The sequence below is a fragment of the Artibeus jamaicensis genome, unplaced genomic scaffold, assembly GCF_021234435.1.
Source record: "Artibeus jamaicensis isolate MK-2021 breed Jamaican fruit bat unplaced genomic scaffold, CSHL_Jam_final contig_471, whole genome shotgun sequence".
Lineage (NCBI taxonomy): Eukaryota > Metazoa > Chordata > Mammalia > Chiroptera > Phyllostomidae > Artibeus > Artibeus jamaicensis.
The window spans coordinates 2833221-2859933 of NW_026521850.1; the positions used below are offsets into that span (position 1 = coordinate 2833221).

The 26713-nt window shown below is 60.6% G+C and overlaps 1 protein-coding gene across 7 annotated transcripts in view; it reads left to right on the top strand.

Moving 5' to 3' along the window:
* The window catches only part of AK8 (adenylate kinase 8), a 76524-nt gene that overhangs the window by 18544 nt on the left and 31267 nt on the right, over nt 1–26713 (top strand). For 4 of the 7 annotated variants that reach the window (XM_037158549.2, XM_053667765.1, XM_037158541.2 and 1 more), the window contains 5 exons: nt 5320–5401; nt 6084–6155; nt 6238–6438; nt 9334–9465; nt 15078–15167. In XM_037158549.2, coding sequence (XP_037014444.2) covers nt 5320–5401; nt 6084–6155; nt 6238–6438; nt 9334–9465; nt 15078–15167 — 577 coding nt within the window. Of the gene's footprint in view, nt 1–5319; nt 5402–6083; nt 6156–6237; nt 6439–9333; nt 9466–15077; nt 15168–18303; nt 21306–26713 lie in introns of those variants that run through there. The other 3 variants (XM_053667769.1, XM_053667768.1, XM_053667766.1) reach the window with 3 other exon arrangements.

Genomic DNA, 26713 nt, shown 5'->3' on the forward strand with positions numbered 1-26713 from the left:
GGGCCGAGACCGCCCCACCGCCGCATTCTCCCAGACACGGTGCCACCCCTTCCTGGGCGTCATCCTGTCCAGCCTGAGCACATTTCCTGTGGGCAGCGTCAGCACGGCTCCTGCTTTGCAGGTAAGGAAATGGCCACCCAGCTGATAAGTGGGGGGCCAGGGCTTCCCATCTGGCTCAGTGCCGTCAGCCAATAGGACTTGAAAGAGTTCTTGGGGGCGGAAGTGGATGAGTTTTGCTACAATCTGTGATGCAGGAACCACCTCAATGTTAAATACGAACAACCTGACGACCTGCAGTGTTAACTATAGATGAGAGTGTTGGTTAGCACAAGAGCAAACACGCATTTGTTGGCGTGCCTTTGATTTACTTATTCACACGTGGGCTTCCTGGTGTCTGCCCCAAGGAGCCCTCCTTCTGCAGAGGGCTCCAGCCCTCCTCAGATCCCCCTGCCAACAGCCGGCCGGGCAGGGTTTCCCAGAGCAACAGCATGGGGCCTGCCCTCCGGAAGTGGGGTTAAGAATGGGTGTAGGAAGACCTGAGACAGGGTCCTGGCCCCCCAGGAGGCGAGCCGCAGGCAAGAGGCTGTCCGATGGGGAGAGAAGGGACATGGTTGGGTGTGTGCTTTCTGGTGGCTGGGACCCAGACACCCTGAGGCAGTGCCAGAGGGACAGTGACCAGGTGAGGCAGCAGCTGTGGGCAGTGGGAAGACAGAGGGACAGCTGTGCCTCGGGGGGTGGCAGCCCAGAGTGTCCCCAGAGTATCACCCACTTCTCAGGGGTGCAGAGCCACCCCCTTGGGGATTCATCCTCTTGCTTCTCTCAGAAGAAACAAAGGTCCACACTTCCTGCAGCCACATCTGCTGCCCGTGACCTCATGCACCGTTTTCCACGAGGGACTGGAGCAACTGTGGGTTCGGGGTCCGGACAGTGCTACAGCCGATGCCTGTGGACTTGAGGGGCGACCGTGGGCGCCCTGCCGTCCTTGAGGACACGTCAGTGTGCTGCACCTGGTCTCTTTGTGTGCATTTCTTCTCTGGCTGGTAATGTGCCTCCTTTTCCTCTCGTATGTTGGGAAGCCACCTCCTGTTTCGCCAGGAAGAAGGCCCTGGTACGTCTGGGATGGGCCTGAGTCTGAGCCGAGTGCCTCTGGTTGATCGCGTCCCAGCCCGCAGCCCCCCATGGCCTCCGAGGGGCTGTGCGGAGCCGGCCTTCGCCAGCACCTGGAGCTGGGAGCTGGATGGGGCCTCCTGCAGGAAGACCCAGGGGAGCGTCCGCTCTGGTCTGTGGAGGAGAGGGGTGGAGACCCAGAGGGCAAGCGTCTTGCCACGAGAAACTACGATTGCACTTGAATTCTAGTCAAGAGGCAGGGAAGCCCGGGGTTCACAGGGAGCTGGGTGCCCGTGCCCAGCAGGCCGCGCACTGCTGGGCCTCGCCAAGTCCCCCGGGCCAGCCGGCTGCTTTGCTTTCCTTTTTTCTCATCTGTGACATCTGCTCGGTGCTTGTCCCTCCTGTGATACCGTCCCCCTCGCAGCTGTGCAGACCTCCGGCTCCGCGCTGGCGCGTGGGGTGCCCTGAGCAGACGGCCTCTTTGATGTGTGATAAAACAGAACCAAGCCACGGGGGTACGCGAGCGCCGGCGTCAGAATATCAATTAACCTGCTCCGCACACAGCTGCCGCTCCAGGGCGGGGTAGACCCCTCCCGGAAGCGTCAGCGAGATGGATAATGTATTCCAATTAGGGGCGGACTGATGCCTCCGCGTCCGGTTGCTCCTGGAAGGCAGGCCCACGGACCTCACTGCGGACCCACCGGGGGCCTGTCCTGGCAGCGGTCAGCCGCCACTGACTCATTTATGACTTCTCGCCTTGCTGGACTTTGCAGGCATGAGCTTGCTCTCGGCTCACGTTGGTTTCCCCTTGAAAGTGGGGTCCGTCTTGCAGCAGGGCGGTTGCAGGGACTGTCTGTAAAGGCAGGGTGCTCCGGGGAAGACCTCCAAGCGCCAAGCCTGTGGCCCTCATCCTGAGAGTTTCCCAGGACCAGCACTCCCCCACGCAGGGGCCTCGGTCTCTGTCCCCCTGCTTTCCAGGGGGACCCCCTTGGGCCGGCGCAGGGAAGAAGGGCTGCCAGGGCAGCCTGCAGAGTTCAGGGGTGGGGGGAGGGCGGGGCCTGCGCGTCCCTCCAGAGCCCCCTCGGTCTTGGTCCTTGAGTCTGAGACCAGCTCGGAGCTGTGTGGAGAGGCCCGGCTAATTAGGGAGACGCTCCTCATTTTGCTGCACTTTTCCCGGGTAATTGGAAACCTGCTTTCTCCAGTGAGCCGTGGGTGGTGAGGGCTGTTTCCCTGAACAGCCCTAAAAGCTTTGGACCACACGCTGGAATCCGCTGCACATGTACGGGCGAGATGCTAATGAGGGCTCCGCAGCACGGCGCTCACCGCGGAGGCCGTCTCCGCCAGTGAGGATGGAGTTCCCGCCTGCTTTCAGCTTCAAACGGGCTGGAAACACAGTCGCCAGCCCTTGTTTTGGGAGAAGCAGTCGGTGGGCTGCTGAGCCCTCCCCACCAATTCAAGAAAAACTCAGGGGCTGAGTGCAGCGAAGGAGCCTGGGCGTGGCGTCCGGGCTGTGTGGGGCCCCAGAGATCTGCCTCGGTGCCTGTGGCTGCACCCGCATCTGTAGACACGGGTCTTTCTCGGGGCTGGGGCCCAGCGCCGGCCGGCGATAACAAGGACTTGAGGGAGCAAATGGCTGTTAACAGATTTTTTCTTGCACTTTTGCTTCGTTAGTTTAGAAACCCAGGGTTCCATGACTGCGTGTTTTCCTGCATAATTCAAGAAATTAATGATAGCATGCCTGATTTTCCCAACACTCTTAGCTCTGTAAATTTGTTTAGCTTAAAAAAAAAAACTGTCACTTGAGGCCGTTGGAACCTAAATGTTTTCCGTTGAAGGAATGCAGGCTCCTGTGTGTTTTTTTCAGGAGAGACAGGGCTCGCCCTGTGCGCACGGCGTTCTGTGGGTCAGGCGGCCGCGCGTCTGAGCTTGCTTGTCCGTCCACCCTCTGACCTCAGCAGCCACGTTCCCTGATGACCGGCGGGGAGCGGTCTCTGACAGGCAGGGGCCCTGTTCCGAGAGGCAGGGTCAGAGCCTCCGCCCGACCCCATCCCCCACTGCGGAACGGAGACCCGAAGCGCGTGGGGGTTTTGTGCGGCTCTTCGCAGTGCGCGTTACCTGCCGTTTCCGGGTGTCGGGCTGAGAGCCTTCCGCTGTGCGTGTGTGGGACTCGGCTCCTGGGACTCGGAAAGGCTCGGAAGCTGTTTGATGTGAGCGGTGCTGAGGGACATAAAACACAGCTTAAGCAAGAGGGAGCCAACGTGTCGACTAGATATTGCAAAGGTATCAGTTCTTGTTAAATTAATCGGTTAAAATGCTGAATGTCAATACAGAATCCAGGTGCAGTTTCTATTTCCGAACTTGACAGAGTGTTTTTGCTGTGCACCTGGAAGAACAGTTTAAAACAAAGAAAGACAAAGAAGGAGGAGCAGGGTCTGATAATAACAATAAGTTATGAAACAGCAATGATTTCAAAGGAATGAGGATGATGCCGGTGTCCAGGGGCACAGAGGCCCGAGCCAGCGTCGCGCCAGCACCCAGATTGGGACATGGGTGACGCCGGGGTTGGACGAGCTGTCGCATAGACCGGGTCCGGACAGTCGGTGAGACCTGAGGAGACCAGTCAGACCACAGCCACACATCGTTGCCACACTAAAATATGGCTCCATCAGACATTTACACGTGAAGACCGAACCCGCAAGAGAACGCAACGTAAATGCAAGTGAATGTTTATCAGTGTTTGCGGTGCCAAACGCTTTTCTCCCGCACCCGCAAAGCGCCAGAATGTCAAGAGAAGGATGCTGATTGATCTGGCCGAAGACACGTGTGTTACAGACAGCACCACACACAAGATTAAACAGCCCAAGACGAACAGCGGAAGACATTAGCAACATTGTTTGCCTCTAAGGGCCTGTGGTAGTGTTTGTCAAAGTAGGTTAGTGTTTTTAATACGTAAAGAGCTCTTGTAAATAAATAAAAGGACAAACCCCAAGGGGAGAGTGCAGAGAGAGCATGGTAAGCATTTTTGGAAAAGAAAAAACGCGAATAGCCAATAAACACACAGAAACAAGGCCGAACCTCGTCAGCAGTCAAACACTGTAAGTGAAGGTGGCAACCGGGCCCTGCTGGCTAGACGGACGTCCCCTCGGGTGTGGCTGGCTGTGGACACGGGCAGGGACCTGGGCTGTGGGCCACAAACTGCCCGGCAGTTCAGCCATGACCTGGGGTGCTTCCGTGAGCACCGAGATGTATGTCAGGTGTGTTTTATGTGGACAGTGAAAAACTGGACCAAAACTAACTGTGCGACCGTGTGGCTTCGTTGCTGTTGGCAGCATGAGACACACAGTGCCAGGCAGCTGCGGGAACCCCAGGGAGGGGCGTTTTGTGACGTGGGGACGTTCCTGGAAGGTTTTTGCTTTACTCGACAAAGCAAAGCCCAGACCACAAGCGGCGTGTCCTGTGTGAAGCCGGGCAGACGTGCCGCAGCGAGCAGCGGCCGGGGGGTCTCCACGGTGTTACCGGCAGCTGGGGTCCTTGTCTCGGCTCTTCAGTGTTTTCCGAGGGGCGTGCAGTGACCGCACCTTACTGTCACAGTCGCATTTGGAGTTGATAGAAATGAACCTTCTAAACCAAATCCGGAGCTATTCCCGGAGGGAGCTCACCCTGCAGCGAGTTCGCTGCGGAACAGGAACTTGAACGCAGGTCTCTCTGTGCTGCGTCTGCGGCTTGTTCTTCCGCAGAGTGTGCGGTTAGGTTTGGACCTGGGTGGCTCCTGGTCCAGGGCCCCATATCTGAGGAAATTCCTTAGAAGACCATCCGAAACGTGGACAGAGCTGTCCGCGTGGAGGTGTTCGTGCCGGCAGGGTTCTCGCAGGATTGCTAGTGGCTGAAATGTCACCTGTGGGTGGGGTCAAGTGACCGTGGCAGCTCGCTTGGTGGAATGCCGTGCGGCCGTTCAAATGGTGGTCATGAAGAGGCGTGCTGGGGTGTGCGATGGGGAAACAGGAAGGACACGGCATCGCATGTGACGTGACTCCACTCGGGGCAGAGTTCAGAAGGGGGCAGAGGGCAGGTTGGGTGATGCGCCCACCAAAAACTTTGATTTCCTTTGGTCTTAAAAGTTCCGGTCTTTCTGTGAAACTATTCGATTCTTTTATTAGTTACAAACACCCTAAAAACTGAGACCAGACTGCACCTCTCCAACCCTCTGCCCAGGGCTGGATCCTGGATGGCATCCCTGAGACCCGGGAGCAGGCGCTGATGATCCAGACCCGTGGGATCGTCCCCAGACACGTCAGTGAGTGGCCCCGGGCAGGGGCACCCAAGCTGCTGCCCAGGCACCGCCCAAGGGGGGAGGGGCAGCACTGCCGGACTTTTTAGGGACCTAAATGGGCTTGTTCCTAATAATGTGGGCTTTGGTTTTGAGCCTGGTGGCTCCTTGTCCCAGGAGTCCTGCCTCTGAGAAACTCTCTTTAGGAAACAGTCTAAAACGTGGCCAAGGTGTGTGCACAGAGTTGTCCCTCATGGGGTTATTTTAAGAAGTTACTTATTGATTGGTTTTAGAGAGGGAAGGAGGGAAGGAGAGGGAGAGAGAGGAACGTCGATTCGCTCGTTGCCCCACTCGCTGGTGCATTCCTGGGTTGGCTGTGGTGCGTGCCCTGGCTGGGGGTGGAGGCCGCAGCCTTGGCGTGTCGGGACGGCACTCTGACCAATGTGGCTGCCGGGCCAGGGCCTCAGACTGTCATTTGTGACGGTGAGACCCTCAGCAGTCAGACGGGTGGGGTGCACGTTGTCCCCAGCCCTGGGGTCATGTCCGTGGTGTTCGGTGCTGAGAACACCTCTTGGGGGGGCGGTGTCAGGGGCGTTTAGTGTCGTTCCACAGTGGCAGACCCACAAGGCTAGTTACTGGTCCCTGCGATTCACATGTCTGGGCCCCGCTGCCCAACACACCGGTTTTCCTTCTTTGCTCCCCCGCCCAGTTGTGCTGAGTGCCCCAGACACGGTCCTGATTGAGAGGAACTTGGGGAAGAGAGTGGACCCTCTAACTGGAGGTAGGCACCCCGCCCCCACCGCACCGCACCCCACGGCACCCGCAGCGGCGTCCGCAGTGGCTGTGTGCCCCTGTCCTGGCAGAGATTTACCACACCACCTTCGACTGGCCCCCTGCGTCTGAGGTCCAGAGCCGCCTGGTGGAGCCCCTGGGCATCTCGGAGCTGGACACGGCGCAGAGACTGCTGGAGTATCACAGGAACATCGTCAGGATCCTCCCCTCGTACCCCACAGTCCTGAAGGTCATCAGTGCCGACCAGCCGTGTGTGGACGTCTTCTACCAGGGTGAGCTCGGGCGGCAGCGGGCTCCCCTGCACCCCGACCTGTGTGTCCCATGGTCACTTAACCTGGCGGTGCCCAGCGTCCCCGAGGGTGAGGGAGCACCCCACTCGGAGCCCCTGGCTTGACCTTGGACATTCTGTGTGGTCGGCAGATTTGACCCTGAGGGGCGGGGCGAGGGTGGCCGGGGCCTCGGCGGGAGAGCCGGCAGCACCGTTGCCGTCCACGTGAGGTAGACGGGAGGGAAATTCTATAAAAACTGAAAACGCAGCAACCAAATCCCACCATCACCACCACGAAGACCAAAAAGCCACAGTACAACACGGGTGTCCTGAGCCACTTAAGCGCCGTTGACGTGTGTGTGGCAGGGACTGTGGGGCTCTACCATCCCCGTCCACCATGGCCTGGGTCACACCCCCACCACGTGTCCCCCTGCTGTCTTGGGCAATTCTCTTCACCCCGCAGAGCCTTGGTTTTCCCAACCCTAACATAGAACCCACCCACGGCCCGCTTCCCCGCCAGCCTGGGGGACAATGACAGGGGCCATGACGGGCTCTGCCAGTCGCGTCCCCGCCGGGGTCGGCTCAGTGCACACCAGCCGCTCTCGCTCTCGCTGTGACCCGGCCCCTGTCCGCAGGCCGGGGGGAGTTAGGGGAACCCCGACCACAGCTGCCGGAGGAGGGTTTTTAAAGTCATGCCAGGCCTCAGGTGTCTGCAAGGCCAGGCGTCCCTTCTGTGCTGTCACAGGCCAGTGACACAGTAAAAATGCCACCGGGTACCTAAGGCACTTGGGTGCTCACACGGCTGTTTTGTGTGCTCTCGCAGCTCCCTCCTGCACGGGAACTTGGCTCGGTGGGGAGGTAGTTCTGGGCACCCCGGGGTGGCCCTGCCTCCGGCCCCACCTGCCCGCGGGCTCTCCACGGGTCAGCCGCCGCCGCGGGTGTGCAGAAGTGCCAGGCTCGCGGGCGGCTTACGATGTTCCCGCGGTTTTGCCTCTCGAAAGGCCTTCAGCAGCGAACACCGCTCTCTGAAGATAAACAGCGTTTATCTTGTGCCGTGATTCCGAATGTACACAGTAATTGCTTCCAAGTTATTTAATTAAATTCAGAAGTTCACGCGATCCTCCGTAAAGAGCTCGTGCCTGGAACTGTAAATAAAAATGCGAGGTCTGATGTATTAATTATTATTAATTAGTAACGCAGAGAGAGACATGGGAAATCGGAATGCGCAGTCTCTCTGTTGCTTTGTCACTCGCCCCGCAGTGCACTCAGCAACTGCGTGTTCCTGAAAAAGAGCGACTAGAGGTCGGCACTGTCTGGGGGACCATTATGTCCAGTGAACTCGGTCACTGACTGTGAATTAGGCATTGTCTGCCGGCCGCTTGGCCTGCAGCATTTGCTCTCTCGGACGTGCCGACCTGGAAGCTCTGAGAACAGACCTGGGCTTGACCGCCTCCTCCGGCCCTGCCCACTGGGGGAGGTCACCCATGCCCGTGGGTGGGGAGAGCGGCCCCCGCCCCGCGCCCCTCCGCCCCTCTGCCCCTCCGTCAGTGGGGACAAGAGTAATTCCACCCCTGGGACTGCGGGCCGAGCAAGTCAGAGCCAACCTGCAGGGTGTTCAGCTCGGCAGTCGTTACATGACAGCGGCGATGGTGACGAGGTCGTACGCAGCCTGGCACAGTTGGCCCGCCTTCCTGTGCCTTTTGCTCCAGAGCGAGGGGACTCGAGGTGTCTCTCGTGACCCTGCCCACTGAAGAAACTCACGAAGAGCCGAGAGGCCCACGTCTGCACGATGAGCACGCTCTCCTGGCCCTCGGGTTTGTTCTCCTCCCGCAGCAGCGGCATCTGACAAGGTCTGGAGACGCTGCAGCTGTCACACCTGGGAGGTGCTGCTGGCATGGCGCCTGGAGGGGCAGGTGCACAGGACAGGCCCTGCAGCCAGGGACCGGCCGGCCCCAAACGTGGCGAGTGCGAGGCCGGCTGGCGCTGGGTCAGGGTGGCCGGGTCCCTGAAGGCAGCCTGCTCCCTCTGCCCCTTGCCCATGGCTGACCTTGGCGCTAGATGCTCTGGGTCCCTGGCAGGAGGCGGGGTGGGTAGGGAGACCTGTTTTGACACGGCACCTGGGGTGTGGGCTCGGCCTCGAACTCGGTGGCAAGGCGGCTCCCCTGTTGGGGGCGCCTGCACCGCCCTGCCCCGGCCTCCCCCGCCTGCTCTTGCGCCTCCCGCGTCTCCGTGCTCAGGTGGCAGGTGGCCTGGTTTGATGTTCAGTAGCTGTTGGCGCCCCGGGCACTGCCCTGGGTGGTGGCCTCCAGGTTGGAGACGTGCCCCGTTGTCCCCACTTCTTTGTTCATCACATGCCAGGGCACCGCGCCGCCCAGGCCGCGTGGGTGCACCTCCCTCTCCCGGGCCTGGCTGACGGCCGCTCCTTCAGGGACTCGCAACAAAGTTGGTGTCACCGGAACGTGGCTGCAAATTATTCCCCACCAGTCCCCAAGTCCTTTAGAAGTCCCCAGGTGCTGGGCCCCCATGTGGCCTGACACGCTGACGCGGTTATCAATGGCCGTCTGCCGCTGGGAGACCAGCCCGGTCCTGGCTCAGGCCAGAGGCTCAGCCCCGACCCAGCTGGGAAGAGTCCCGACCCAATGGCGCACATCTCGTGTCCTGGGGCCAGCCCCCAACGCTGCAGCCTGCCACCCTTCTGCACATTGTCCCCTCCCACCTCGGTGCCAGGCCCCAAGCCTAACCCTTTCCCTGCCGTTTCACCTGCCTGTCAGACGCAGGAGGGTTTCCGTGGAGCCGTAGCGGAGGGGGAGAGTTCTGCTGAGAAAGGAGCCCACGCACAGCGCCGGGCGGTTCCCTCTCTGCAGGGCCCACATTCATGCTCCTGCGCCCTCTCTTTCAGCTCTGACCTATGTCCAAACCAACCATCGCTCCAATGCCCCCTTCACCCCGAGGGTGCTGCTCTTCGGGTCTGTGGGCAGCGGGAAAAGCCTGCAGGCCGCGCTCCTGGCCCAGAAGTACAGCCTCGTTAATGGTGAGTGCCAGCCCCGCCCTGCTCTCGGGGCTGCCCCATGCCCACCTCCCGGGCCCTCTTGCTGACGGGTGGCCAGGAGGAGGCCAGCATCGCTTCTCTTTCTTGATCTCTGCTCTGAACATTCTCCAGTGCGCCCATCTGCGCAGGGATAACGGGTTTCCTTCCCCGAGAATAATGCCATCAGAACACGAACCGGTGAAACCACGTGTGCAGCCCAGAGAGCCGAACGGGCTCTGGGCGTCGGCCCTCGCGTCCTCTGCGGCCGCCCGCAGCCTCCTCGCAGCCGCAGCTCCCGCGTGGCGCGGGCTGCTGTTCCTGTATCTCCCCGTCGTGTGTGGCTCCGCGGCCCGGGTCCGCGTGTTCACGGGCAGGCCATTTCTGAACCAGAGGAAGGCTTCTCACTCGGCACGGTGTCAATAAATATTTACCAGGAGCAGGGCACATACTGAAATCAGTTCTCCGGGACTTGCCTGGCGTGGTCCCAGGTGGTCCTGGCCACCAGCCTTCAGGACGGTAAAGGGCTGGGAAGGAGGCGGACATTCGGTGTGGCGGGGGCAGGGAGCACTCAGGGCACTGTCCCCCAAATGCTTCACCAGCCTAAAGGCCCTACTTCATTTATGAAGCAAACATGAGACCTGTATCCCCACACAGAGAAATGTGCATGCCCCAAACCACACACACACCACACCAGTCTCCATGTGCGCACACACGAATACGTAACATACCACCCAGGAGGGCCAGGGTCTGAATGAGGGTGCCGTGCACTTAGGTCTCCTACAAGCCAGGAGTTAACGACACAAATCACACCCACGAAATGGAGATACAGGACTGAGCAGTGATTCCGACGAGTCGGAGGAAGGCGAGCAATAGCAATGTTTGTATCTTACTCAGATTTCTCAACAGTGGTATTCTGGTTTGATTGGTTTGGAAAACAGCCTGGCCGCTTTAGGATTAAAAATGCTTTTGCTGACATCAGTGGTCTTTTAAAAACCGTTATTCAGATCATTTCTCCTTCTGACTCTCCCTGTAGAGGATCTGAAGGCTGGATCCCGGCTAGGGAGCAGGAAGGCGTCTTCGCCGGGACTGAGCGACCGCTGCTCCAGCCGCGCCCGCGGGGGCCAAGGGCCCTGCGCTGTGCGTGGCGGGAGGGTCTGAGCGGAGTACCTGCGGCACCCAGCTCCGTGAAGCGCGCGCCACTGTGTCCTGCTTTGTTTACGCAGGCGCCGTGGTTCAAGAGTGGCTTCTTCTCTTTTTTATTTGTAAAGATTTATTTCTTTTTAGGGATAGGGGAAGGGAAGGAGAAAGAGAGGGAAAGAAACATCAATGTGTTGTTGCCTCTCGAGTGCCCCCTACTGGGGACCTGGCCCACAACCCAGGCGTGTGCCCGGACTGGGAATTGAACCAGCGACCCTTTGGTTTTGTAGGCTGGTGCTCAATTCACTGAGCCACACCAGCCAGGACAGAAAGACTTTTTAAATGTTATTTTTTAATTACGGTTTACGTTGAACATTATTTAATATTAGTTTCAGGTATACGGAATAGGGGTTAGACAATCATCCGAGGAAAATGTTTTTTAAGTTAAATTGTTTTCCATGCACCAATCATGGAGAAAGGTTTTTAACAGGCTAGATTTTTCTTTTTAAATATTTTATTTATTTTTAGAGAGAGGAAGGGAAGGAGAAAGAGAAACATCAATGTGTGGTTGCCTCTCGCATGCCCCCTACTGGGGACCTGGGCTGCAACCCAGGCATGTGCCCTGATTGAGAATTGAACTGATAACCCTTGGTTCACAGGCCCGCACTCAATGCACTGAGCTATACACCAGCAAGGGCAGCATTTTAATTTTTTATTCTCACCCGAGAACATGCTTAGAGAGACAGAAAGGAAGGGAGGTAGTGAGGGAGAGAAACATCAACCAGTTGCCCCTCACCCTGTTGCCAATCGGGGAGATTGAGGACCACACCCATGACTCAGGTTTATGCCCTGACTGGGAATCAAACCCAAGACCTTTCGGTTTATGGGATGACACTCTCACCAGCTGAGCCACACTGGCCAGGACTACATCCGATATTTTAAATATGTCTGGTGGAGAACACAGAGTTGGTCTTTTTAAAAATCCATTTTGGTCCTGGCTGGGGGCTCTGCTGTTTGGAGCATCGTCCCAATACTCTAAGGTTGCAGGTTTGATCCCCGGTCAGGGCACATAGAAGAAGCAACCAGTGAAGCATCAGTAAGTGGAGCAACAAATCAGTCTCTCCCCCTCTCTCTAAAATCAATGAATGAAAAACAAATTTCTTAAATAAGTAAACAATCCATTCTGACATTTTTCCTGCCTTTCTGTCCAGTCCGTTTCCGTTCAAAGTGACTTTTAAATGGGCGGGGGGTCCGGTCTGCTGTCCTGGCTTTTTGTCCTCCGTTCGTGTCGTCCGTTGTCCGTTCCTCCTTCTCGCCGACCTCTGGGCGAACCGAGCGTCCCCTTCGCAGTCCATCTCCTTTCCTCTGCTGCCTCCCGGGCCTGTCTCTCGGCCGCGTCCCGTCCCACGGGCGGCTCTGCAGCTCCCACGTGCGGCTCGGCCGCCTCCGGGCGCAGGTTTCCTCCCGCCCTGCTGCCGCCCTGCCTGCGCTCATTGTCACACGCGTCCCCTTCCGTACATCATGCGCTCTACGGCCCACGCTAATTGTTTTCACTTTCCACTGCCTGTTTCCTTAATCAGGGAATGTGTGGGGGGGTGGGGGGGCACTTTCGCACCCACCCGCACACCAGCCTCCTTCACCGCCTCCTCCGGGCCCAGGCCTCCAATGGGCGAGGGGTCTTCCGGCCCAGGAGCCCCCACTGACGTTTCCTGTAGCTGGCGTCTGCAGGTGACAGAGTCTGTCTGTCCGCGTTGGTCTCCCGATCGTTCTCGAAGGTGCTTTGCTGGGAGTAGAAAGTGTCTGACAGCCCTTTGAAGGCGCCGTTCATGTCCTGTGGCCGGCCATCGTTCCTGACGGGACTCGGGCCGTCTCCACCTTGGCTGCCCGTGGAGAAAGCATCCTTTCCCCGCTGGCCACCTCTCACAGTTTCTCATGAGCCCGAGTTTTCAGAAATGTGGTGACGGTGCATTTCAGGTGTGGCTCACCTTGTGTGTTCTGTTCTCCTTGGGCAGCGGAGGTCCTTGGGTTTGTGGGCTGATGCTTCTCACCAGATTTTGAACTTCTGCTGCTGCTTTTGTTCTTTTTATCTGCCTCCCCCCCTCCTCTGTGGGTAACCCCAGGTGCACAGGGTTCTGCTCTGGCCTCGGCTCCCCCTCCCTCCCCAGGCCCACCCTGCCCCCTCTGCTTCAGTCCCAGCACTGCCCGTGGTCGGCTCTCCTGTCTAGCCCGTCCGGCGGCCGTCTCCAGCCCTGGCGCTCCCCTCTGGTTTACTGCCGTTCTTCCGCAGTCCCCAGTTCTCTGCTGAGACTCCTCTGCCTGGTCCGGCGTGTTAACCACCTTCGCCTTAGGGTCTTGAGCACATTGGTGACAGCGGCTTCGGGGACTGAGGGCCAGTCTGGCTCCTGTGCCGCCTCTCAGTTCGGCTGCGTGGTCTGTTTCCTCTCCGCACGGGGGCCGCGCCTTCCTGTGATGGTGTCGCTGCAGCTCAGTAGGTTTAAGACACGCTGGACATTGTGTTTCTCACGTTACTCGGCTGGTGGGTGTGGCTTTGTTTAGAAATGTTGAGTTCAGCCCTGGCTGGTGTGGCTCAGTGGATTGAGTGCTGGCCTGCAAACCAAAGGGTCATGGGTTCTGTTCCCAGTCAGGGCACATGCCTGGGTTGCGGGCCAGGTCCCCGGTAGGGAGCATGTGAGAGGCAATCACACATTGATGTTTCTCTCCCTCCCTTTTTCTCCGTCTAAAAACATTAATATTTTTTAAAAAACATTAAAAAAGGAATGTTGAATTCTGAAGAGCTGAGTTTTCACAGCAGTTAGCTGAGTGCAGAATCCATTCCATCCGGCTGACGCTTGCTGGTAGTTTCGTGAGGGTGGGACGAGGGTGCACTCCCTCTGGGGCTGAGGCGTGGCCTTCCTGGGATCTCAGTGAAGAGTCGGGGCGTCCAGCATGGCCTCTCCCTCCCTCTGGCTTCAGAAAGCCAGCCTCTGCCTGTGAGGCGGGAGCCCGCCCACAGTGTGCCGCGCCGGCAAGCTCTTCTCTCCCCGGCGTCCCACCCTGCCGTGCGAGGCTTTGCCCTGCCCAGGGATGCACGTGCCCTCCCCCCCACCGCGGGTCCCTGGGGCTCCTCCCCTGCTTAGCTCCACCCCCTGCCATGACCCCGATCCACCAATCCCCGCCATCACGGAGCCCCCAGTTCCATCCTGTTGCCTGCTGCTCTGTTCAGTCCCCACGCTCCTGTGCTGGGGTTGACGAGTGACCACAGGTAGACGTCTCGGGTGAACACGGGACTCCGTGTTTCCCCTCTCAAGAACCACAGCCTGGCTGGCTGTCGTCCAGCCCCTGGAAAGCATGCTCTCGTACACGTTACGGCTCTTGATGGCAGAAGGTAGAAATGATGCCCATTATTCCGTTGTGGCCAGACTGGCAGCCAAGCATGTGTTTGATGTCCCCTAGAGCTGGACATGGACCCCGCTGCACTGCCCCCTGGTGCTGGCAGTGGGGACAGGTGACATCTCCTCTTTGAGTCTCAGTTTCCTCATCTGAAGGACGTCAGGCTGTGGTGAGGACCGAGGGGGACAGAGCGCGCCCAGTGCGGCGCCCGGCACGTGGGGCAGCCTCCGTGACCACCCACCTTTGCTGCTGCTGCCGTCCCCGAGCGGGCGAAGCTGCGGTCCAGCTGGAGGGTGGTCACCACCGTCATCTCCACAGAGAGGGAAGCCTGTCCCTGCTGGGGACGAAGACTTTGGCGATGGCCGTTGTCTTAAACATTCACTTCATTCAGTTAATTGTAGGATATGTTTGGCCTTAAAGTTAAGAAAAGCCAGATTTGTGCAGTCAACAGCTATGAAAACAGAGCTTCGACCTCCAGCTTTGGCTGGTGAGGGTGCTGCTGGCCAAGAGAGGGCGGCCCGAGTTTATAGCATCTTGACTGTCACTCCTGCGTGCGGGCCATGCTGGGGCTCTGGACAGAAGACCCCTGTCTGCACGACCGCACCTCCCAAGGGGCAGGGCACGCCAGTGCGCTGCCTCTGTCACAGGGGTCCGTCTGTGCCAACAAGTCACCCGGCATGTGGACTCACGGTGCCGTGGAGACGGCGTGCCGACCAGAGCACCCGGCTTCCCGCCGTCCCCTGCACGCACGGTGTGAGCAGGAGCGCGTGCCCGTGGGGCCGGTTGCAGGGCCCAGCGCGTCCCCCGCCGAGGCTCTGTTCTGTCCTCCCCTCTCCGTCCACTTTTAATCCATCGTTTGCCAAGTGCGTTCTTTCTCACCCCGCGTCTTCCTCCTCGGCCTGCTCTGCGTCCCCCAGTCCCTTTTGCCTGTTGACTTCGCCGGACACACCCCCGCGTTCAGGGAAACCCGGTCCTGTTTTCTCAGTGATCTCTTTTTCCTGCCCAGCGGGCAGCTCCGGGGCTTCTTCTCTCCTCACCCCCCTGCCCGTCGAGAATGTGACGGTGTCCCCCGGTGCTCTCCCCTCCAGTCTGCTGCGGGCAGCTGCTGAAAGAGGCCGTGGCGGAGAACTCCAGACATGGCCGGGACATCCAGCCGTATTTTGAAAAGGAGATAGCAGGTAGGCCACGCTCCCCACTGCAGCCACCCCTCACCCACCGTGAGGCACACCGGCGCCCCCCACCCACCGAACTCACACCGGGAAGGGCAGCTGAGCACTGGGAGCTGGGCTCTCTGGGGCAGAGGCTCTGCGCCTGCCCCTGGTGAGGCCCTGGGGCTGCCCAGCCTGTCCCGGGGGCCCGGGCTTGGTGGGCCCGCCTGTCACCCACCACGTACCATCTGGAAGGTCTCTGTCGGGAACCGTTGCTTACACGGGACAAACCTGAGACAGAGGCCGGGGGAGGCCGAGGGCAGATGTTCCAGTCTCACCCACAGCCAGAGCTGGAAAGGTCGGGCTGCTTCATAAGTGCGTGGACTGACTGGCCACGGATCCTCTGTGGGCCTGACGTGACCTGTCTGATGGGGGCCGCTGGGGGGGGGGGGCTGCAGGACCCCCCCCCCACCATGGTCCACAATCTGAAGATGTTTTTAAGATGTGACCCTTAGGAGGGACTTTTGAGATCATTCTAGTCCAGTTTCCCATGTCCACAAGTGACCGCGGAGGGAGCCGAGCCGCTGTGGCCACCCAGCCAGCTGCGGCCCCTCTGGACCCTGAATCCCCTTGGGCAGAGCGGTTTCGGGCCCCTGCGTCCTCCCGTGTGTCACGCACTGCAGCCCCTCTGTGCGGTCAGCACAGCTGTCAGGGCTGACCAAGGTGGACTTGTGAGTCACCTTGACCCTGAAAGGAGCTGTGGTCACAACAGGCAGTGGGTGTGCTGGCTGGGACACCCTCTGGCAGGATACGCAGGGGGCGTCAGCCCCCTCCTCCCCATCTTCTGGAGGCAGGAAGTCGATGAGGGAGCTGTAAGAACAGGCTGCCTGCTCCCAACTGTCAGCTCGGAGAGTCCGGAGCGACGTCCTGGCCTGGCTCTCCCAGGTCCCCGGGGTGAAGTTCGGTGTGCAGAGGCAGAGTGCATGCAGGGCAGGTCACGGAGTCTGTTCCCCCTGCAGCCAGCGGCTGTGGGAGCCGGAGGCACCAGGCGAGAGTCAAGTCCACGACGTTTGGGACTCCCCTGCCTGTTCAGAACCTGGGGCGCCCCCAGCCCTGTGCGGCTCTCAGAACCCGGGCTTCTCAGGGATGAGGGGGACGTGGAAGTCCCCGGATACAGGGACCGGTGAGGGCCGATGGGAGGTGTGTGAGCGGTACTGGTCGGAAAGTGTCATCGTGGCGGCGCGGGGACAGGGACCTGAGCCGCAGTTCCCTCCCGCAGTGCCAGGCTCCGGAGCCCTGGAGAATGTGCGACGGCCCAGTGAGCGGCTGCCTGACAGGTGACGGACTAAAGCCTTTTACAAGAGGCCTCACACCCCGGCTCTAGGGCGTGACGGGGTGTGACTGACTTCTGGGCGGACGAGCCACAGCCTCCAGGAGGAGAGGCGAGGCCTCGCGGTTGGCAGCTGGTGACTGTCCTGCAGGGTCCGTGGGGGCTGTTTGACTTGCTTCTTGCAACTTTTCCGTACTTTTGAAGCTTTTTTCAGAGTTAAAAAAGTAAGTATTTAGGTGGTCCCCAAAGGTGCACCCCTCCTCTGCTCCTGAAACACACACTGTGTGCCCACAGGGGCTCGCGGAGCCCCCGACAGCCACGGGGTAACCAGAGGGACCAGGCCTAGGTGGCGGCCTCAGCGGTCAGGACCCGTCGTGTGTCCCCCTGTCCACCGTCTCTGGGAGGGCCAGGTGTTCACCTTCTGTTCCTGGGGGTGCGGACTCGGGGCTGCACGTCAGCACGGGCGCACCCCCACAGCGCCTGGGCCCGGCTGGTCCGTCCTGGGGCTGGGGAGAGCGCACCCGCCCTGGCCAGTGTCCAGGGTCCAGCGTCCAGCGGCACTTTCTGCCTTTCTCTCTTGGGCCGCAGAAACTAAACCCAGCGAGCCTTTTCGGTGGTGGCTAACCCGCTGCGCTGCTCCCTTGTTTTTCCAGTGACAGAAAGGAGACTAAATGCATGAAAGTGAGTGACACCAGGTAGCTTTGACCTTCCATACTTCGTGCTAAACTCAGTGCCCCTGGCCCCACAGCTGTTTGTTCTCGGGGCCCGTGCCACTCTGGACCCCACTTCCTGCGGCGGTGAAGGCGCCCGGCAGCCAGCCCCACCCCTTCCCAACGGAAGCATCGCTTCTCGCCGCCTCTCAGATCTCGAGGTGGCGGCCGCCGGGTGCGATTGCCTCCCCAACCCCTGTCACTGGGCGGTGGGCCTGTGGCCGGGAACCAGCGCGCTTGCTCTGCAGGGCCAACTGCTCCCCAGCCGGAAAGCCACTCGCCGCCAGAAAGCAAGACGCTGTGGGAGACTCTCCCGACCCCGCTGGAGGGCAGGAGGCCGGGGTGGACGCCGAAACCCTGCTGCCACCTGCTGCCTGGCCTGTCTGCCTGCGAGGCCCTGTCCTGGAACCCAGTGCTGCAGGCGGGCTCTGGGACCTGGTGTAGGTGTGCCGTGTTTGGGGGGGGCGACTTGAGCCATGTCACCTCCCCGTGTCTGAGCTCTGTAGCCATTTGGGGACAGGCCCAGAGTTTGCTGGGTGTCAGAGGGCAGTCACGGCCGTCCACGGGCTCTGCTGGGCTCCCGACGCGGCCTCCCAGGCCACGCCTGGGGACAAGCCTGCTGAGGTGGGGGGGCCCCTTTCCCAGTAAAGCCGCCAGGTCCCCATGGTGGGGACAGGAGACTGAGCCCAGGTCTCCCCCGGGAAGAGCCCTGACTGGGCGGAGGCAGCAGGGCGAAGGGGTCCATCTGTACCAGGTGGGGCGGAGGGCTGGGGCAAGCCCACCGAGCGGCCCCCCTCTGGGGGAAGTGAGGCAGAGGGTGCGACAGTGAGTGTCTTCCCAGCGCTGCCCTGGGGTCAGAGGTCACCTTCTTTTGGGGCCTCATGGAGGCCTCTCTGCATCCCCCTTCGGGGACCCAGGCGTGTTTCAGATCCCCCTGCCCTCGGTGCCAGTCCCACACTGGGGTACAGGGGTCCTGCCGCCCCCGCACCTGTTCTCGCCTGTGTCCCCCAGAAGCCTGAGAGGTTCCGGGAGTGTGGGGGAGGGCAGCGGTGCTCGGTGATGCCACAGAGGACTCGTCACCCTGGGACACAGCCCGGCCCCTCAGGACGGCCGCTGTCTCCGCCAGGGCACCCGACACGCAGCCACCCGGTGCAGAGCCACAGCCCCACCACCGTGTCACCGCGGTGTCAGCCAGTGTCTTCCTGGCTCTGGACCTCCCCGCTGGGAACAGTCTGCCCCGAGCTCCTGGCTGCCTCCCGCCTCCGCCACAGGCTCTTGCCCTCTGCTCTCACCTTGGAGCCGCAGCTTCGTCACTGAGGCCACCCTGGAGGTCACCGTCACCACCGTCAGCAGCTCAGCAGGGTAGATCCAGTTGTCGTCCTTTGTCCCTGTGTCCTTCCCCGTGGAGCCAGTTCCTCCCACCCGCCTCGGGGCCTCGGGTTGTGATGTTCCCAGTCACGCCCGTGCAGACTCTGTTCGCTGGTGTCCCCACAGGGCTGCCAACACCTCCTGCTTTCAGATCAGCAGCAAAATTAATAACGGTGTTGTTTTCCCATCTTTCACGTTTACTGGACAGAGGACCCCAGGGCCCCATCTCAGCTCTGGATCCTGGGTTCCTGGCGACGTGCCGGGGACAGAGGCCCGGGGAGCTGTTTCCTCCATGGCCCGGACTTGGAAATAAATGGGTCTGACCTCCGAACTCATCCCGATTCAGGTGCTGCGAACAGAGCAAATTTATTCCCGGGGGCTCTGCCTGAGCCTTCTCTCTCAGCCGCCGCTTCTGCAGGCCCCGCAGCAGGGAGTTGGGGCTGCACGTGGCCCAGGGTTCGGCTCTAAGTCGCTTTTACACGCGTGCGAAGCAAGCCACCAGTCTGCTTTTGGAAAAGTGTCTTCTGGCCGCTACAGAGTGGGGTGGCCCCCCCACCCCACGGCAGGGGGCAAGAACCTGCTGCTCGACCCCCCAGCCAGGATTTCTTCCTCTGCCGACACCGTGGAGACTCAGCATCGCCACCCCACGGACGCCAGTTCTCTCCCGGGCACCACTCCCAGCACAGGGAGGCGGCAAAACTGAGGTTTCTTCCTCCTGGAGAGCTGGAGCTTCCCGAGGACGGCAGCCACCTGTCCGTGTCCGTGGGACCGTCTGGGTCCCCATTTTTCACCGAATGCAACAGCCAGCCCTCCTCGTTGGCCGCTGCGGACCTCGGGGAGTCTGCAGCCCACCCTGTTCACCCTTTCCCAGGACCCAGTGCGTGTGGCCGTGTGTGGGGCTGTGGGCTCTGATCTGTAGTCGGAGGGCGGCCTCCTGCCTGCTGTGTGCACTCCCGAGTGTGGCCTGGGCTGTCTCTGATCGGCCACCCGGGAAGACCAGCCGCCCCAGGGGACCCTCGCCCCCCCGCTGTGGGCCTGTCTCCATCGCCGCTCCACTTCCTCGGGGCGGTCGGGGCGGGACTGCAGCCAGGGCGTCTCCAGCCACAGGGGTTTGCATCGGACTGGACGTTATTGAGCTTCCTGTCTCCCTGGGAGCAGGTGGTGGTCTAGTACCGCCCACGTGGCTCTTTGGCCAAAGTACCAGAAGCTGCTGCCTCCCTTCAACCCCGTCCGTGGGGACCCGTGAGCTTCCTCCCCACCGTTCTCAAATCCCTGGGAGCACGTGCCAGACGTGAGGCCCTTCCGGCGAAGAAGCGGGTGCTTAACCGGTGTAATAACGTCCCCCTAAAAGCGGAGTCCTGATGTGCAGGAGAGAACGTGGAAGGCAGATCATTACTGAGAGTTGCCCGTGCACCTCCCTGAACATTTCTCTCTGGAGAGGTCCCTTGGGGCCCAGCAGAGCGGAGTGGGGGGGGGATTTGAGGGAGACCCGACTGTCACTTGCACCTCTTCTAGTAATGAGACCTCCCCCACCCCCCACCCTCCCCCACCCCCGCAGCCAGCGCAGCCAGCGCAGCCCTCACGGCGCAAACAAGCCCAACCAGCCCCAAACGGGCGTGACCGCGAGCATTTTCGAGAGGCCTCCGTGCAGCCTCCTCCCTGGGCCCGGAGCAGAGCGCAGCCGGCCCGCCTCCTTTTTGGGGGGGAATTAATATTCTCATCACTAAATGCACACTAAAGATCCAACAACGTACAGGCTTTTCGCTTTTGTTAAAAACTTGCAGAGAGTTGCCGAGTTGAAAGACAATGTGAGCCTTCCCGTGTGTGAGCGGGCGGGCGAGCTCGGCCTTGTGAGGACGCGTGTTTGCACCAGCGGAAGGCAGCGCCTGGCTCCCTAAATTATTCACCAGTTGATTAATGGGCTCACAGGGGTATAATTAGGAGCGGGAGAGACAGTGGGCACCAACCGCACGGCGCTCGGGGGAACGGGAGCCTTCGTTTCTTCACGGGAACTTTCTCGGGTGCTGGGCGTTTGAAGATAAGTTGGGAAGAGCTCAGCGCTCTTCTCTTTTGAAGTGGAAATAGGACAGTTTGAATCCGTCGAGTTTAATTTTTCACAAGCTTTAGGGGCCCTGCGGTGCAGCTCCCTCTTTATTATTGAAAAAACGCCACGTTTTTCTTTCATTTCGTGCACACAGACGCGCCCGCGGTCCAGGCAGTAAGCAGCAAACACGCTCATTTGCCCTTTCGCTGGGCTTGTCTTTTCGCGGGCGTCCCTCCCGGGCGGCCCCCACCCTCGCCCCAGCCACAGGGCTGCCAGGGGTTGGCGAGCGGCCACCCTGTAATTTATGCGTTTTTCAAGGAGCCGCACCTCGGTCTGACAATGCTTTTGAAGTAGCTCCTTTTTTCAAGTCAAACTCTGACTTTCCCGCTGGGACTGCTACAGAGCTTTCCTCATGGAAAGTAGGCTCGCGTCTTTTCTGGGGAGAGGGGCTGGGGAGCCAGGCTCCGCAGGCCGGAGGAACGGGGAGACAGGGTCAGAGCCCCGTTTAGCAACGGGCTCCTGCCCCACAGGCCCCGCTCCTTGTTTTGAAGAAAACCAGACTTTGGCCCTGGCTGGTGTGGCTCAGTGGATCGAGTGCGGGCCTGTGAACCAAGGGGTCACCTCTTGATTCCCAGCCGGGGCACGTGCCTGGGTTGCAGGCCTCATCCCCAGTAGGGGGCGCATGAGAGGCAACCACACACTGACGCTTCTCTTTCATCTTCCCTTCCTCTCTCTCTAAAAATAAATAAATAAAGTCTTGAAAAAAAAAAAACACCTAGCATAAAGAACCGGACTTTGACTGTGGAAGTGTGTGTCATCTCTGTGCCATCAGAAGGTCTGTCACCATCAAGGTTGCAAGGCTCCTCTGTCCAGTGGCCAGACCGGTGGGGAAACTCAGGCAGCAAGGGGCTCTCGGTTCACTCGTGCTTCCGTTCAGCGAAGCTGCCTCCCCGGCCAGAGCTGTCTGGGGTCCCCCCCGCTGGCCGTGGGCCTGGCTGCGGGGGCTTTGCTGGCCTGGGTGTTCCCACCGTGCTCACTCCGGGTCACAGACCAAGGAAGCAAAGCCCATGGGTTCCTGGCGAGTCGGGGGGGAGCCCCGAAGTGCACGGTGTCCTTCTCACTCTGACCAGAGCTTCTGGAAGCATCTCGCCCTCCACGGGCAGCCCTGGCAGCTTCCAGCCCACTCAGCTGTGAAATCGTCTGTGACAGGCCGGACCCCTCGGCCCCAGCTGCCTCCTCCAGCCAGGAGGTCTCCCGTGCAGCCACCTGGGGGGGTCCTCTCACACCCCCAAGGCAGGTGCAGCGTGAAGCCCCCACACTCTGGGCCTGTCCCTGACACGGGCTCTCTCTCTGGGGCTGTGAGTGGGGCCCTCGGAGGGGGCGCTGCCCGTGGCGCGTGCCCTTCGGACAGTGGCTGTGTCCCTGAAACAGGTTGGGGACAGGGGACTGGCTGGGGTATGTCAGTGAGAAGGCGGCACTGAGGCTCCCCCGTGGGGCACGCGGCACAGCTGTGATGGAGGAGGGGGGCACACGGGGCCATGCCTGTCGCTCTGCACCTGTCCACCCTGCTCCGACTTAGGGGACGGGGTGGGAATACGGGAGAGGGGTCGGCGGGCAGGGCAGAGGGACACGGGGGGGAGGCGAGGCGAGGGGCCAGTGCAGCAAAAGGGAAGCACCCATCCTGCTGGCCCCCATTCGCCCTCCCTGCAGCCACCCTGTGGGATCCAGGGGAGGCCAAGGTCAGGGGGAGACATACGGCCCCTCCCACCTCTCACCTTGATGCACGCAGCTGACCCTCTAGAAGGCGCTGTCTCCACCCCCACTTCTGGTCACGGTGGGTTCTAGGATGTGAGGTAGACCTTGCACTGTGTGTCTCTGGTCATCTCTGCCTACCTGCAGTGCCCAGGGCCAGCGAGGGGCCCCACTAATGCTTGAGGTTGAGGGGTACGCACCTGCTGGGCCCTGGTGGCACAGCATGGCAGTCCCAGGCAGGCGCCCTGCAGCGGCCCGGCCAGGCCCGTAGTGGTCCTGCACCTGCGTTCTGGATAGGACAGGCCCTGCCGTCCCAGGGGTCGGCAGGGACAGCAGTGATAGAAGGCAGCCGGTGGCCCGGTGGGTTCTGGGGGTGGCCGGCTGCCGTCCCTCCTCCACAGTCCAGGGAGCAGCGGCAGGTCTGGGCCGTGGAGCTGTTCCCTGGTTGCGGTTCTGACTCTGCCACCTCCCAGTTGTGTGACAGATTCGGACGGGGGGAACCCAGGCTCCTCATCCGTGAGGTGGGCTCTTCGCAGCCTCGCCACCTCGGTCTGTTCTGTGTGAGGCGGGACCGTGCGTGAGATGCACAGTGCCGTGGGGGGCCTCTCACCAGCCGGGACTGGGCGCTGGCTGCCCCGAAATCGTGATTGGACACGTGACGGTGGCAGCTGCGTGACCGTTGGGTGCACACCCAAGTTTCCATGTGGATGTGTTTTTGATATTTTATTCTCTCCCTGTGACTGCTGCTGGCTTTGGGTGCCTGGCCCCCACGGGAACCAGGAACTGGCAAAGACCCGGTTGGCCACACCTCTGGTGGCGCATCCTCTGTGTCACACAATGACAGGCATTTGGTCCTGCTCCTGATTTCACCTCCGGGGTTTCAGGCAGGGTGGGTGGCGAGGGCTTGAGTTTGCTCTGCTCTGACTTGGTTTTGGTTCAGCAGCCCGACGCTGACCAGGACCGGGCCGCTCGCTGGCGTCCTGTCTGGTTCTCAGTTCTGGTGTCCGCTGGTTCCGTGGTACCTCTCCCTGTTGCATCTGCTAGGACTGCCGTGTCCAGGATGGAGTCTCCATTTTCATACCTGGTGCCTGCAATGAGACGCTGGGGACCGAGGGGGCTGGTCAGGCAGCTGTCCTGATGGCCTCTTTACCTGGCCCCCTTGGGTGTCCCCACAGTACAGGGGCCTCAGTTCGCCAGCCTCCTGCCTGGTTCTAGAGAAACCTGCACCCGGGGTGTCCAGGGCGGCTGTGAGTAGAGGGTAGAGGGTGGGGTGAGCTTCGAGGCTTCCATCAGACAGGTCAGTACGACCAGCCCACACCCGAGGGGAGGGATCGGCGCCCAGAGGTTCGGGGGTTGCACAGGGCTGGTAAATCTGTGACTGGCGGAGCAGAACAGGTGGCCTCAGACCTCAAGGAGCTGGGTGACAGCATGACTTCCCACCTGCCACGTAGGGGTTCACTCTCAGCTCAGGGGCCTGAGAGGCCAATTCCCTTTTAAAGAGGAAGGAGGCCCTGGAGAGTGGTAAAGTGACTCACCCAAGGGCGTGCTGTGAGTGGGCCACAGAGTGGAGGGCAGAGTTCATGCTGCCCCCTCCCTGAAGGGCAGGGACAGGGCACAGACTTGGGCAAGTGGCCCCAGAGCCAGGTCATCTGCCTTTAAATCTGGGCCCTGCACCTATCAGCCGTGTGGCCTTGGACAAGTTACTCCCGCTCTGTGCCTCCGTTTCCTGATCTGTCGAATGGGGTTGTTGGGAAGATGGCACGAATTAGTACCTGGATGAGAACAGATAGGATACACACTCAGAACCGCGTGAGCTCGTGGCGGGCACGGCAGCGCAAGCTCGTTGAATGACCGCCAGGGCGTCTTTTCCGCCCCAGAAAACGGGTGCGCCTTTGCTGGTTTCCTCCTCCCAGGTGACTCGGGCAATGGCGTTCTTGCTGCCCTTCAGATGTGGGGGAGACGGCGCCTTCTGGGCCCGGATCCATCACCTTGGAGGACACGTGCACCCCTAGACTCCCGGGCCCGCAGCAGCAGCCACTGTGACTGCACCGAACCGGAAACCGCTCACCCTGGCAGGCAGGCCGCCGGCCGGCCCCCTTCCCTCTTTCCATTCTTCCTTTCCTATTCCACTGAAAGACGGAAGAACACAGTTTAAGACAGAAGTAACTATCAAATCCTTACACACAGTGTGGGTAACGAGCACTTTTCTTAAAGGTCTTATTAACTTGCTCAGTGAAGTACCATCTATTTCTAGAAGAATGCCTCTAAATGGTCTCTTTCCATCTGACACTCCCCTGGAGAGACAAAGCGAGGTGTCTGTGACGGGAGGGCGCCCCCCCCCCTGCAGCGGTGACACTGGATGGTGCGTGGGCTCCTTGGCCTTGGCTTCACTCCTCACTAGGGCGAACAGGCAGGAAGGGGGGGGAGGGTGGGAAGGGAGAGGGCTGGGGGGGGGGCCGCAGGGACTCGCTCCTCATTGGGAGGAGCCCCAGGGCTAATGTACTTTTCTAGACTTAAAGAAAATGCAGTTTCTTCCTGGCACCACTGCCTGTCGAGCAATTTTAAATGTTATTGTCAAGCCATAGAGATGTTAGAATACAGACTTTTGGAACCAGAAGAAGTCTTAGAAGAGATCTGTGCCATCTTGTGCCTGGAACCCCTGGAAACTGGGCTTGTCTGGCGCAAGTGACCGGAGTTCACCAAGGATGCCAGCTAGGTCCTGCGGCTTACTTCCCCTCCCCCAGAACTGCAGGGTGCGGCCAGCTGGAACAATCCCGCCTCCCCTCGTTCTCTCCCTCCCAGCCTTTAGAAAGGACCATTTTGTGCTCGTATGGGGTGCAGTAGCCAAGGTCGACCAGCAGGTGGCGGTAAATAATAAACAAACAGCCTAAGGCGCGGCTGCCCCGTCCCCACTCCGTGGGCCCTTCCCCTCCTTCTGAAACGCTGGCGATTTCCGGTTGTGGGGGCCAGGGGGGCTGGCCGGCCTCGGCTGCCTGGAGTCAGTACCCTGGAGCGGGGGAGGGGAACAGTCTCCCAGAAGTAGCTTGCACGGAACCACAGCGATTCCAACCCACGTCCTGGGCCAAGCCCCCAGCATTCTGGGGCTGAGACGTGGCAGGGTGGGGGTGGGGTGGGCCCGTTTCCTCCGGCGTCACTGTGCAGGAGACGGAAATACAGTAGAAGCAGCCTCTTCCTCCTCCACGTCCGTCCTTTCCTCAGACCCGCCCCCCCCCAGGGCCCTTCAGGGGACCCGGCACCATGTTGGGGTGTTGGGAAGGGGGAAGATGTGCAAACCCTGAGTCTCCCACCTGACCTGTCACCTTTAGCCTGGTTTCAAGCGGACTTGAGGAAGGAAGGAAGGTGCAGGGACAGTCACAGGGTGCGTGTGCGTGTGTGATGTGTGGGTGGGTGTGACTGGAGAGTGTGTGTGTCGCGGGGGTGTTGTAGGTGAGTGTGAGGCTGTGAGTGTGTGTATAAGGTGTGTAGTGTACAGGGTGGGTTGCTGGGGGTGTGCAGGGCGTGTGGAGACCCTCCACTCCATTCTGATCTGCCCTGGGTGTAGGGTTAAACCGCTTACTCTGTGCCTGTCGGTCGACCCCGGGTCCTTTCTGTCTTCAAACACAGGCTGCTGTTACCTTTCCTCCACTTACGTCCTAAGCCTTTCAGGACCCACTTCAGCAGCCCCCTGCCCCTCCTGCCCCCCCTGCCTGGCAGGCCGAAAGCAGGAGTGCAGGTGTGGACGCCAGGGGGCAGCAGGGGGCAGCAGGAGGGCGGGAGCAAGGCCTGGAGGAGCCCCACCCCCTGGGCCCCCTTCCACTGGGAGGTGGGGAGTGGGGCCCACCTAACCCCAGGCCAGCTCTCTGTGGGGCCCAGACTGAGGATGAGGAAGAGTCCATCTGATCATCTGGGGTGGGGTGGGAGTGGGGGGCAGGGGGAGCCCCGCTCATGCAGGAGCTCTGACCATGTTGTGCAGGAGGGAGCTTGGCCGGGCGCCCGGGCCTTTAAACCGAAATCCTTGGGTTGTAGCCTGTTGTGGGGCCCAGGGGGGCCGGCCGGCCTCGGCTGCCTGGAATCAGTACCCGGGAGTGGGGGAGGGAAGCAGTCTGCTTCTACTGTACTTCCGTCTCCTGCACAGTGACTCCGGAGAAAAGAGGCCCACCCTCACCCCCGCCCTGCCCCATCTCACCCCCAGAATGCTGGGGGCTTGGCCCAGGACATGGGTTGGAATCACCGTGGTTCTGTGAAAGCTAAGTCAAGTGTTCCAGGTGTGCAGGGGACCTGGCAGGGCCTTGCGAGGCCTGGGTGCCTGTCTCCAGTGACTGTGGCTCCCATCCACCCCCTTGCCAAGCAGCCCCCACCGACAGAAAATAAA